Below are 13,342 nucleotides of genomic sequence, written 5' to 3' on the forward strand. Positions count from 1 at the left end.
GCGGGACAGGTTCCAATACAGGATCTGGGACAAGTTCCTGGGCAGCATTCGCCATAATCGGAGAAATCAGGACAAAGCTAAATAACTGAAAACGAAGAACAGGAAATGATTGGTTAAACTTGTCAATGGCAGGCTAAAGCATTGCAAATTTCACTGTTGATAATACTCCTAGAACATGGTTTCAAACCGGATATAATGCTCCTAAGGAAACGATCATTTCCTACTCCAACAATCAGGTATTAATAATAATCACCTTCCTCCAAAAATTGACCAAAATCTTGAATCTCTCCTGAGGTTTAGTGCATCATTGTCATTATGAAGTTCTACCAATCTCAGTCCTTGCAAGATAAAATGGTTGATCATTAAATGAGTGAATTTATAGTTTCCTTTTCATTTTCTGGTAGAACTGCTCCAGCTGCATCAACTATATAGACTGTTCCTTACTTTGAGAATAGGTTGACTAACTCAAAAGTGAGTTTTCAAAATTAACCTTGTTGACAATTGTTAGTATATAGCAAGTATGGATCGTTCTATTTGGGAATTGAGGGTGCTCCTGTCATTTAAACGTCAAAGAAAATAATATTAATCACAAGTATACAATATTTATGAAAATTACAAAGAATTTAGAAGGGGTTTCTAAAATTGTTTATTTACTAACTAATTATCTAATTAACAAATTACATTGACCAATCAACCAAGAATCAAGATATAATGGAAGGATGAGATGCATTGACGAAGTTAACAACCTTTAACACGAATTCAAGACTAAAATTTATAATTTTCGAATCAAAATATCAACTTGAACGAAATCAATCAAGAACAAACCATGAACGCATGCATAAGTTCTTATTACTTTCCTTAGTTAAATTAACTAGATGAACGCATCTTAGTTAAACCTATTAATCATGCAAAGTAAGTGAGTGATCAATTCATCAACAATACACAATTAACGCAAGAAGTACTTTGAAAGTTTGATTGATTTAAGAAAAACACACAAGTTAGAACGCTAATCGAGCATGCAATTCTCTTCGTTGATTTACCTAAGTAATTATAGGTTTTTCACTTTAATTAACAAGACCTAGAACGCTAGCATCTTATTATGGATTCAATCATGCAATTCGAAACCTAAAGTGGCCACTAAAGAAATCGAAAACATGATAGGTGGGATTGAAGAACAAAACCAACAAACATTCAAGAACATATAAAGATTTCGAAAACTATTAATCTGAAAATCCTAAAATGAATTCATGCTTCAAGGCTATTGGAAACTAAACATCAAAACATATACTTTAATCTAACATAAAATTGCAACATCCAAGAAAACCAAAAACAAAGAACGCTAAAAAATTTGATTTTTAAGTTACAAGATAAAGAAAACTGAAAACAAGGATTAAGGTTCATGGTTATACTTTTAAAAGAGCTTCAAGAACGCAAGAAGATCTTCAAAGGTGGTAGAGGACAATGAGGCTCACGGCAAGGATGGATGAATGCAGAATGAACTTGCTTCACAGCTTCAAAATCTTGAACACTTGGAGAGAATAAAGGGGAGGAATTGCAATTTGGATTCTGGGTTTCATGATAATTTTGCATGGCAAACATCCCTCCTTTATATAGTGTACGGCCTAGGGTAGAGTTTCCTAGGAATTCTCCCTTTGATTGTGACATCATTCAACCAATAAGAAAATACTGTTTGAATTAGAGAACAAGTCACCTTAGTCTTGGCCGAATTCTCCATGTATTCGGACCATATTTTGGCTTCCTTACATGTAGAGTCATAATTCAATACTTATTCCTCTATTTTCTCTCCAAAAATTCCAAAGAAATCCGAAAATAATCCCCTAATATATTTGCTGAAATCTTCTTGATATTCTTTGTATTTCTCATGGCAAAAGCAATTAGAATTGGATTAGAACTCCTCAAGACGTCATGGAAGGATCTAGAGACTCATGTGCAAGTCACATGCTTCAATCTTTAGGCCAGACTTCTCAATTGGACAATTTCAAAGCCCATTCCTTTGTTGCCGAAATTCCTTGTGCATTCTAGAACATTTTTGAACTATCTTGAGTCATCTTGAAGCCACAACATCTCCTAGCCTCACCAGGTCTCCTAGCATCATCAGGACTCCTAGTGTTATTAGGTTTCCTAGTCCAACTGGGACTCTGTCATTTCTTCATTTATGAACACCATTTTTCCGAGCTCACTCCTAGTTGCATTAGGATTTCTACTTCAACTGGGATTCCTTTTCCTAGTAAGATTAGGAAAGCTTCAGTTCTCCATTTCTTTCCCATTCTGCGTCTCCTTTCCTCCTTGCCTTCATTTCTTTCATTTCCAGCTCATTTCCTGCGTTTGGAGCTCAAATGTACCTAATTACAACAAAGTAAGTTAGAAATGATATTGTTAAGAGAATAGCTAAGTAAAATGTAGAGAAAATTACGTTAAAAACATAAAAAATATTAGCTCGATCACACCCCCACACTTAGCTTTTTGCTAGTCCCTTAGCAAAATCAAAACAACTTAAGACTCACAACAACACAAAGACATAGAACACACGAAACACTAAGTGTAGAAAACCTAAAACCAACGAAAATAAACAAAGTGCAAGACTTCAACGTTTGACAAACACAAATGACTCTAACACCCTTCAACATTTTGTCTCCGCAATCTCATACTTTCAAGGCACCAAGAATAACACTTAACCAAGAATCACATCTTCAAGATATTCAAAAACTAATTACAAGATATAATCCACATATAAGCATGTAAGACTTGGGAGTAACAATGGTGATGGTTGGAGCTCAACATGTATCAAACAAGTATGATTCACCTCACATAGGATATAGCACTCTTTCTTCTCTCAGAATTCAAGGTTCATGCTTAAAAGCTTCTTTATTCACTCAAGTATATGCGACAGATTTAGCAAAGATATCACATATGTATAAAACAAAAGTACATGTATAATAATTCTTCTAAAGATCTCATGAAGGATATCAATTACATGCACGAATGAATCCAAGCCATAAGTTCAACAATCATAACTCATCTTCACAGATCGAAGGCTACCCCATCTTAAGGATCAAAAAGGTCTTAAAAAGGGGTTGTAATGGGGCCGAGGTTTAAGGTAAAAAGAAACGAAAGGATAGGGAAATCACAAAAGTATTCTAAAAACAAAGTAGAGCGCTGTTGATGTAGAGAGACAAGAAAAACAAGAAATGTTGCTTGGCTTCAGTGGAGAGGGCTGAAAAGAACAAACAAGAAAAACATCATTAAAATTTAGGAAGCCAATTAAAAGTAAATTTGCAACCGTTAGTGTTGCTACTTACCTTTCTGTAGTGCAAGTACAACAGATTGTTATGGGGTTTTGTAGCATACAGTCATCACAACTTCAACGAGCTAATATTGATGTGTTAGCTAGACAGACTAAACTGGATGCCTGCCTTCAATATTGAGATTCAAATGCTTTCGATCTGTCAATTGTCCGTAGTTGACTATCTAAGAGAAAACTAGAAATCAAGACATGTACCTTCCTTGCATGAGCCACCTAAGAGCTAAGAGAGAGGCTATGTAAATAGAGCAGCAAACAACACATGATCAGAACCCAAGTTTTAACTTGCTGCTGTTTGCCTGCGTTTGTTTGACACAAACTGATTAGATCATGGAAGTCGGTATTGTATGAAAATTTACCCCTTTATGGAGATAATGAATTGTGCTTAGTTGCAGACTATATTTTATGTCTATTGAGCAAACTGCTTAACCAGTATTTAGAGTTTCTCTTGGTTACATTTTACTGCAGATTACAATCCAATTGTACACTGTTAACATTGTTAAAATTTAGAAGGTTACTGTTAGTCTGTTATGAAAACTTTGATTTGTTTTGGTAGGGTGCGCCAAACCTTGCAGTAGTGCAAGACAAGGATGACACGTGTGAGCCCCAGTAGCAAGCTACTGTGATGGACTCACCCCTTAAAAAATTTAATTTAATATCGTATGGACCATTGGTCCACATATCAGATATTAAACTGATAAGAACAGATACTACACTTGATCTTAGCCAAAAGGCCGAGAAAGGTATGCTTATTTGAATATCGTGCTTTGTTTTTTATAGTCTCATGAGCTTCCGTACTTGGTCACATAAGCGATGTGGGAGAACTACGACAATTAGCAGAGAGCTGCAAAGCTGGGTGTTAAAGACTCCTCACCTATGAGTCAACCGCTCTTATCAACACAATCGACCGACATTAGGATTAAATGGTATTCTACACCATGTTAGCATCGTATTCAAGAGAGATCCAGGGCTCCCATCTGCAAGAATAACTAGAAAGAAGAAGATACATTTGTGACACTAAGAAGTGAGATGCCCACAGACACAAAGTGAGAAGCAACCTAGCTTCTCTTGTTATAATTAGAAGGTAACATACACATGGAATGACTCTTTCCTTCTCTTGTTATAATCAAGACCTGCAGCCTCTTAACCTATGAAATCAATGTTCAAACACCTAAGTAAATTAGAGACAGTAACCAAAAAGAGGGCAAAACCCTTGCTATCAAAGATAGAAAAAATAGGGAGTTCATATTTGTATATGTATTGCCATACAGTAACTTAGATAACAACTAAATCTACATATATCCAGATTTATTCACAGTGTTATGCAACTCCTGCAACTCACGCGTTAATAGGTTTATAACATCACCCATAATATGACACTTGCTTGCTACATATTCAGTTGAGCTAACTAATTCCTCCTTATCTAGATCTACCTCGAGGGGATTTCGCCTTACCTGAATTTCTCTGTCCGCCAATTTTTTTACTTGAACTCGATTCCGCCTTACCAAAATCTATCTCAAGGGGATTAAATCCCCTCGAGGAATTTCTCAAATAGATTGGGTCACCTCTCTCTCGGAGTCTCTGGCTCATTTCTTGACTTGAACCCGATTCTGCCTTACTTAGATCCACTCTGACTGGATTCATCCTGGAGGGAATTTCTTGGATAAGTCGGACTGCTTCTCCTCCACCTCATTTCTTGATTAGGAACTCTTTATTTCACATTTCTTGATTAGGAATCCATTCCAATATTTTGCACATGGAGCCAGAAAAAAGTGAATAGAGGTGAATGAGAGACTTAAAGATGGAGCTCCTCAACAAAAGGTGAGATTAGCTAATGCAGTGACTTAAGATTGAGATAAACAAAGACTTACCCACCCAGCTCAAATTCGAGTCTGTTCCCCATCCGAGCTAAGCTTGAGCTTAAAAAAACGACTCAAGCAGAGAGTTTAAGCTTGAAATTTTAAAAAGTCAAAAAAAAAAAATGTTGAGGTTTATTTATTTATTTTTATAGTTTGATTCACTGAGAAAGCTAATTTTCATTTTAATGTTAGTTGAGGATAATTGCATGTGCGCACCAAAGTTCCCTGTACATAATGGTGTTCATTGATATTCCCTGTACATAATGGTGTTTAAATTTTTGCCTCTTTATTGGAAGATTAGTAAGAAAAAGCTCTGTTATGTTGACTTTTGACGTCTCATAAAGATGAAGCTCTACAGTTAGGACTTGGCTGGACTCGAGTATTATGTTTTAATCTTGTGATTTGGTATTTAACGCTCTGGATACTTTTACAATGTGAATTCTGTAACAGACTGCTTCAAGGCTATTAGGTCACTCTGGTTTCCTATATTAGAATATTATGAGCACTACAAGTCTTGTTATCTTATTATCTATACAAAAACCTGTATTACAAGATCCTGTATTGATGAGAAAGGAAAAGGAATTTGCCTGATGAAGTGATGATGATATCTGATACATAGAACCATGAAGATGCATAAGGGACGATAGATCGAGGATGCTGGTACCATAGAAGCATTCCTAAGGATACTAGCATCACATGTTTACTCACCAATAGCCAGTGTTTGACACACGCAACGATGCATAATATAGGAAGGATACAGAAATTTCTCACAATCTATTTTCCCTATGTGAGCCACTTTGCCTGGACTTATTTCCAGGAACAATGCTCGAATACAGAAAAACGAAGTACATAAAATATATTTTCAGCAAATCACACAAATATCACATCAACTAATAAGAAGGGAAACTGTTTCTTAGTTTATTCCCAAATATGCAATGTGAGGCCCTGCCTTTTTAGCATACCCCAGACACAACATTAAATTGGTCCTCAGGTACATAGAGCAACGTTGAATCAGATACCATGTTTACTGAGGAAAGTGAGGATTAGCTCATTAATTTTCTCTGGAAGTTGTTCTTGCACAAAGTGACCCCCTTCTGCAATGAAGGTAATGTCCAAATCAGGCACAACATGTTTCATTACACCAGATCGTATGTAGTCTTCAGTCCCGGGAAAATTTAAGAGGTAGTCTTTCTCACCCTGGATAAGCAGTGTTGGAGCTGAGACTTTGGGATCAGTATAACCACAATCCACTGTTAAACTCCTACATAAATGAAAACAGTTTCTAATACAGTTAAGTATGCATATGGAAATATTGTTGAATTAAGAACATATGATACTTTGTGCTGTTTAAGGAGAAAGTGAAAATGGTTGCAAACTGGTGTGGGAGTAGTAAATGCCACAAGTTTGTTTCTTGTTATTAGTTACCTACCTATATGGAACTCTCAAAGGAAAACGGAATCCAGACTTCTCATACAGAGATGCATAGACTGAAAGATCTTCCTCTGAGAACCCTGGCGGTAGAGGAATAGCAGGATCAAACAAATCCATGATTTCATGATCCTTAGCAGCTATTGGAACCTCACTTCTGGAGAAGAGAATGTAGATGTTCCTTACCACCGACTTGACATCAAAGCGGCCAAAATCTGCTTCCGCCCTCCCTGGCTCCTGTAATTATGTAACAACATTATTAGCACATGCAATAATGTCATAGCTCATGTTTACAACTGATGCAGGCTATGGAAAAGCATTGTCGATCATGAAAATGATCATATATACGTGATTTATACCTGCCACCTTGATATGTAGAATCCTTCAGGAAGAAGATGATTTTGGACAGCAGTGGGACCTGGAAGCATGAAAGGGATACCTAGTGATATAACACCAGCTACCCGCTCGGGATAGACAGCTGCTACAAGGTATTCAGTTATAGATCCAAAATCCTTTGCAACAAGGAAAGCCTGGTCATTTATCAAAGCTAGGTTAGAATGATGTATGAATATAATTAATTTCAAGTTCTTGTACCGAAAAGTACTTCAAAAATTACCGTATAAATGCATAGATGATGCACTCATAAAACTACCACTAAATTTAGTTTCCAAACAGCATTATCAATAGTACAGAGTTATAGCTAGCAAGGAATGTTGTTTATCATGAGTGGGATATAACTGTTCCTATTTATTTGCACTTGCAGATCGATCGACTGTCTTGACTGATCATTGTAGAGTTTGTAATTAGGTATTGTAATTAATATTGTTAGCACTTCTCATTTAGCTTCTAGCACTCAATCTATAAGAAGATATAAGTTTCACTTGGTTCTGAAAGACAGTTCTTTACTTCATTTGTTCAAAGACAACTGATTAACATAATGACAGATTAAAGAGTTAATTAATCAAAGGAACTTTGCTTGGTGAATAACATTGTAGGATGAGACTCACACACATCAAGTGCTAGGGAATATGAATGACCAGGGCTCTCTGTAATCAAACTAAAACGCAAGGAAAATATATGTATGTAGTCGCACATATATTAATTACCTTGTCAATTGCCAAAGCATCCAAAACTCCAACAACCTCGTCAACAAGGTCCTTGAAAGTTGCCTTTTCAGGCTCAGCTGGCAGCTCAGAAAGTCCATATCCCCTGCAATCATAGGCAATTGCCCGATAGCCATTGTTGGCCACGGCAATCATTTGGTGCCTCCATGAGTACCATATTTCTGGAAATCCATGCAAGAAAACCACCACCTTTGGACCTGCATTTGGAATTAGTAAATACTTGTCATTACTTATAAATTATCACTTGTAATGAGTGGAAACACACAAACAGCTGGGATATTTGGACGATGCATGTACATGTACTTACCACTTCCAATTTCAGCTACATGAAGCTTTAGTCCTCCTACCTCCACATACTTATGCTCAATCTTTTCCATGACAGATTGATAAAAAGACTCGAATTTTGTTTGATTGAGCTAGTGCGTAGAAGTGAAGCAAAGGAGATGGAATGCGGTAGAGCAATTGCTTCCTGGATTCAAACTGCTCGCCTCATTTTATAGAGCTTAACTGACAAATAATTTTGTCCTTTATGAATTGATGTATTCTGAAAGAATATGCTAAGACCAAGGAAGCCGGCTACTGCACAATCTGCACACCTAGCTTCTGGCGTATGGTGCATCAAGTCATCCAAAGCTAACTACAAAAGGGAAAATAGAATATATTGAGTACCATATCTGTCATCCAAAAACAACAACAAAAAACAATCTATAATGAACGAAACTGCTTAACAGCATATTTACTATTTTCTCTTTGGTCTGATAAGAGCATATTAGTTTAGTACACTGGTGGGTGGATTGAGTAAATAATGGTCATTAAAATATTATTTTGGTTGGTGAGTATTTGGGTTAAGGCGTTATTTGGCATCCAAAATTATTGGCCGGTTTCTCTTTAAATTAGTCTGTTTACAATGGAGAGGGAGTGTATTAGCATTCAAGCTCTAAAAAATTAGTTCCATCACATTGCAGGATATGAAACTTGAAGAGGAAAGAGGAGTGACAGATCCAGGATGAGTATAAAATAAATGAATGAATCCACAAAGGATGCTATTTCTGGCTAGCTGGTAGCGTGGTGATAGCTCATTAACAGTGCTGCTCTATCCTCTGATACAAATATACCATGCTTGAATGAAATCAATGAAAGAAAGAAAAAAGTTAAATACTTGATATATTTAAAGATTTTAAGCTGCTATAAATCTCAGTCTCTTTTCCGGTGGCTAATATATTGTTCTCATATATAGTTGCAAGGTTATCTCAAGGCCATTTATGGTTGGAAAATTGAACCAAATTAATTAGTAGGAGGATATTTGAGTTTAATCTTTTGCAGAACAGATTGATGTTTTGATATATTGAAAACATGGTACTTTTAAATAATACCACAGAGGATATCATTCACTTGAGATGGATTATAATGTTGAAAACAACATTCACTTCATGATAAAGTATCATAAAGGTGACTCCAAATTTAAGAAATTCATTTATTTAAAACATTAGCATATTGCCTTCATAAAGACATTCAAGATTGGATCTCAACTAGATTTCAACATGACATACTTGAGTTCTGATGACCATGCTAAACACATTCATTCTCTAGCATCAGAAGACTATACTTCCAACTACAGTTGAAGCAATGAAATCTTCATTTAATCCTAACCAGATAATCATATCTAAATCCTCTTTGAGATTCACGATCTCAAAACATATACTCCAATGTATGTCCTCCGAACTCCCATTTTGGATCAAGGTCATCATGAATGACCAAATCTTCCTTTTCAGGTCCAAATTCAATGCATGCCAACCACACAGTGAAAGCACCAATATGCATTCTAAAACTATTGACTGCATGCATCCAACCTTGACACACTCCCCATAATGATTCATATCCATAGCCTGAACTTATTCCCCAGGAATAGTGCTCAGATACAGGAAATCATAGTTCATAAACATAGTTTTCAGAACAAGTAGCAAATCAAATGGAGATCACAAGATTTATTAACAAAGCAAGTAGTTTCTTTTTTCCCAAATAATATTCAATGTAATTAACATACACTAACAGAACATTAATTTTCTTCCTTGAATTCTCCAGGCACATAGAGAAATATAAAGTCAGATCCCATGTTTTCCAAGAAAAGTGAGAATTAGCTGATTAATTTGCTCTGGAAGTTGTTCTTGCATGAAATGATTCCCTTCTGCAATGTATTTAATGTCCAAATCAGGCACAAATTGCTTCACTGCCCCAGTTCGTATGTAATCTCCAAACCCCGAAATCTTTAAGATGTAGTCTTTCTCACCCATGATAAGCAGTGTTGGAGCAGAGACTTTTGGATCAGTATAACCGCAGTCCACTGCTAAACTCCTACATCAATGAAAACAATTCAAAAACAATTAATTATGCTGATGGAGATATTCTACTTCATATAGAATTATGATTATATGATTTTATTTGTTTTGTTTTTTGGTTATTTTGAGAAAATTATGAAATCAGTACACCAAGTGTTCTTATTCTAGGGGCTAAAGGAAAATAATTGAACATGATTAGGACCGAGTAAATGCAACAGTTATGTTTCTTCCTGCCTGTATGGAATTTGCAATGGAAAACGGAATCCAGACTTCTCATAAAGAGATGCATAGACTGAAAGATCTTCTTCAGAGAACCATGGTGGTAGAGGAATAGCTGGATCAAACAAATCCATGATCTCTTGATCCTTAGCAGCTACTGGAACCTCACTTCCACATAAGAGAATGTAGATATTCCTTATCACTAACTTAACATCAAAGCGGCCAAAATCTGCTTCTGCCCTCCCAGCTGGCTCCTGAATTAGGCAACAACTTAATTAGCATATGCATATACAATAACTCAGCTTCGGAAATGATCAGAACTGATGCAGATCTAGGGAAAAGAGCTGTCGATCAAGAAAATGGCAAGATGTTTTATACCTGCCACCTTGATACATAGAAACCTTCAGGAAGAAGATGATTTTGGACAGCAGTCGGACCTGGTTGTAAGACTTTATGGAACTAGACATCAGCATTTTCACTTGAGCTGACATTGTGAGGAGAATTAGAGTTCAGTTTGTAACATCAGAGTATTAAATAAAACTTGTAATCGAAAATAGTTTTATTAATGCAATTTGTTTTGAATTTGAATTCAAATAGTATGGTTATTTAGAATAATCCATCAGATAAAGACAAGGAAGTTATAAGACAGTTCCTTGATGGAAGGAACTGCCTTAACTGATTTTCTGATATAAAGTGGATTAGAACTCTTTCATTGATCCTTGCTAGAGCACCACACCTCAATCAATTGTCCCATTAACAATCTGAGATCAAGGGTGAATCTAGGAGAAGAACAATGGATGGAGGCAATCGACTTTGTCAGTTTCCTATACCCCTTTCAATCTGCTGGATTTAAACTCACATTGTTTCACTGCAATATAAATGGATCTAGTTAGTATTTCTATAATCCATTTATCTTTGATTTCAATTTATATTGCTTGCTGCGATATATATATGTACTTACTGTTTCATAGGATTGCAATATCTCACGCATCCTAACTTAGGATCAGAGCAACATATCAATCCTATATTTGTCATAGTTGATCTTTTGTTCATGTTAATTTTCAGACATTAGGATAGATATAGGGTTGCAGTCCTAAATTAGGATGCTACTCAACAGCAATCCTAATCTGCAAACTGCAGTATATGTGTTTACATGTGCTTATTCTGAGATAGTTTATAGTACTCATTTATGTAAATTCTAACAATTGGTATCAGAGCTCACTATCTTCAGATGAGTTACATGGTACTGATATTCAATTAAACTTACTTTACAACCGATTTCTGGGGATTTCATGTTCATATAATCCTCATGCAGTTGTCTATTTATATATTGCATATCTGATGCATTTATCGACATATGCACGCTCTCACATTGGCAAATCCAATTTGCTCTGGATTGATGCAAGTGAAATTGGGTTCTCCCAAATTTATTATCCATTACCCTCATTCTTTGAGAGGAGGAGAAAATGAGAGAGCAATTAAGGCAATCACCGACTTCTATCACTTTTGTTGTGTCAATTGTTGTATTAGAGCAGCTTGATTTAACAGTTTCCCCATATTTTGATTTTCTCTATTTTAGGAAAAAATGAGACTGACGCCAAGTAAGATGCCAGCAAGCACGGGAGGGGCGACCCCGTGCAATGCCAAGGCTAGACCCTAGCGAGGCTAATGCAATGCCAAGGCTAACTAGACACTAGTGAGATGCCAGCAAGCACGGGAGGGGTGACCGCGTGCTAGACCAAAGCAAAGATCGAGAGCGGCGTGCCAACATGTAAGACGGCACGCCCGCTTGAGGTTTGGCCTACGGGCAGGAATAGCCCTTAGTGCCATGACAGTCATCAAGAAGAGAACATGGTTAGCCTCGTTAGAAGGGAAAGGCCACATGGCCAAGATGTTGCCCATGAGCCGAGTGAGTTGTCTGAGTGGTGCCCACAAGGCGAATGAGTTGCGCAAGCTACTAAGGAATGACCCCACGAGGGAATGTGAAGGCAGCTAGGTCTCGGCGCACTGTCCTGCTACTTGCTATCGATGTGAGGAATGCACGCGGGTTAGCAATGGGTTGACACAAGCCAGGATGACACGGAAGCCTATCGGTTGGGCGAGTGTCTTGGAAGACAACCATGACACAAGGAAACGATCGGTTAGTCACAAAGTGTGAGACTCATGCGTAAACCCCAACAAGTAAGGGGGTCAGATTGACAAGAGAAGAACATAGAGGGAAAGAAAATGGAGTATCAAGGACGAAATGAAGATAGACTGGCCTCAGTTCAGAGGAACCTAGGCGTCTCACGGGCTATAATTCCGCTGTGTAGTAAGTCAGCCAGTGACAGCGTGCCGAGGCTAACTAGCGAGTCAAATGCAATGCCAAGGCTTCCTAGCGAGTCAAATGCAATGCCAACGCGTCATGGCGAGGCTAACGCGCTGCATGGCAGGCAAGGCTGATAGTGCCAAAATAGCATGCCACAAATGCCAAACCCTATCAACATCAATTTTTATCAAAAATCCCCTCACAAGCCCTACCAAAATTGTGGAGGATGAATTTTAGGACATTTTCAAAGCAAGAGATCATGAATTAATCTAGTTTTCTATTTTTTTATGATTTTTTCCGTTTTGAACTTTGGAAAATCGTAAAAAATAGAAAACTCGATGAAATTACGAGAGATTGCTTCCAAAATGTCCTAAAAATCATTCTCTACAAGTTCCCATCATAATAAAGAGCATGATTTTCAATAAAAAAAAAAAAAAATGGAGTTGACAAGGTTTGGCACTCGTTGGCATGCCGTGCGCCAAAAGAATGCCAAACCATGTCAAGACCACTTTTTCTTCAAAATTTCTGTGCCATAATTTCACCACACATAAAACATGATTTTTAGGACCTGCTCCAAGTGACGGAACTCAAAAATATCAAACGGTTTCTTTTTTACGATTTTCCCTATTTTTCCCAATTGGGAAAATAAAAAGATATACTTCCGGGTTGAAAAAAATTCTGAAATTTTTTCTCAATGTTACTGACGTTATTCTTAGTGTCTCTGCAAAAAATCCCGATTTTATACC

At 36.9% G+C, this 13,342-nt stretch overlaps 2 protein-coding genes and 1 non-coding gene across 3 annotated transcripts in view; all 3 read right to left on the reverse strand.

The window, feature by feature from the left end:
* Positions 1-3,874: 3,874 nt before the first annotated feature.
* On the reverse strand, positions 3,875-4,069 carry LOC112201243. Its single transcript, XR_002936695.1, has one exon. It is a non-coding gene; the product is annotated as a U2 spliceosomal RNA (small nuclear RNA).
* Positions 4,070-6,192: 2,123 nt separating this feature from the next.
* On the reverse strand, positions 6,193-8,110 carry LOC112200952 (bifunctional epoxide hydrolase 2). The gene is made up of 5 exons (XM_024341964.2): positions 8,041-8,110; positions 7,716-7,930; positions 6,969-7,139; positions 6,611-6,846; positions 6,193-6,442 (listed from the first exon to the last, which is right to left on the reverse strand). Exons 1-5 carry the CDS (start codon positions 8,108-8,110, stop codon positions 6,193-6,195), a joined length of 942 nt encoding a protein of 313 aa, XP_024197732.1.
* Positions 8,111-9,823: 1,713 nt separating this feature from the next.
* The window catches only part of LOC112199055 (epoxide hydrolase B), a 6,433-nt gene continuing 2,914 nt past the window's right edge, over positions 9,824-13,342 (reverse strand). The window contains exons 2-3 of the mRNA XM_024340119.1: positions 10,304-10,542; positions 9,824-10,085 (exon numbers count right to left, since the gene is read on the reverse strand). Coding sequence (XP_024195887.1) covers positions 9,836-10,085; positions 10,304-10,542 — 489 coding nt within the window. The 3' untranslated portion in view covers positions 9,824-9,835. The remainder of the gene's footprint in view (positions 10,086-10,303; positions 10,543-13,342) is intronic.

Source organism: Rosa chinensis, chromosome 4, assembly GCF_002994745.2.
Source record: "Rosa chinensis cultivar Old Blush chromosome 4, RchiOBHm-V2, whole genome shotgun sequence".
Classification (NCBI taxonomy): domain Eukaryota; kingdom Viridiplantae; phylum Streptophyta; class Magnoliopsida; order Rosales; family Rosaceae; genus Rosa; species Rosa chinensis.

Bases quoted from the DNA above. Each gene is read 5' to 3' on its own strand.
- LOC112200952 (XM_024341964.2), bottom strand. From the start codon at position 8,110: ATGGAAAAGATTGAGCATAAGTATGTGGAGGTAGGAGGACTAAAGCTT. The intron at 7,931-8,040 runs GTAAGTACATGT...TTCCAAATGCAG, and splicing joins TGTAGCTGAAATTGGAAGTG to GTCCAAAGGTGGTGGTTTTC. The intron at 6,443-6,610 runs GTAGGTAACTAA...TCATTTATGTAG, and splicing joins CCTTTGAGAGTTCCATATAG to GAGTTTAACAGTGGATTGTG.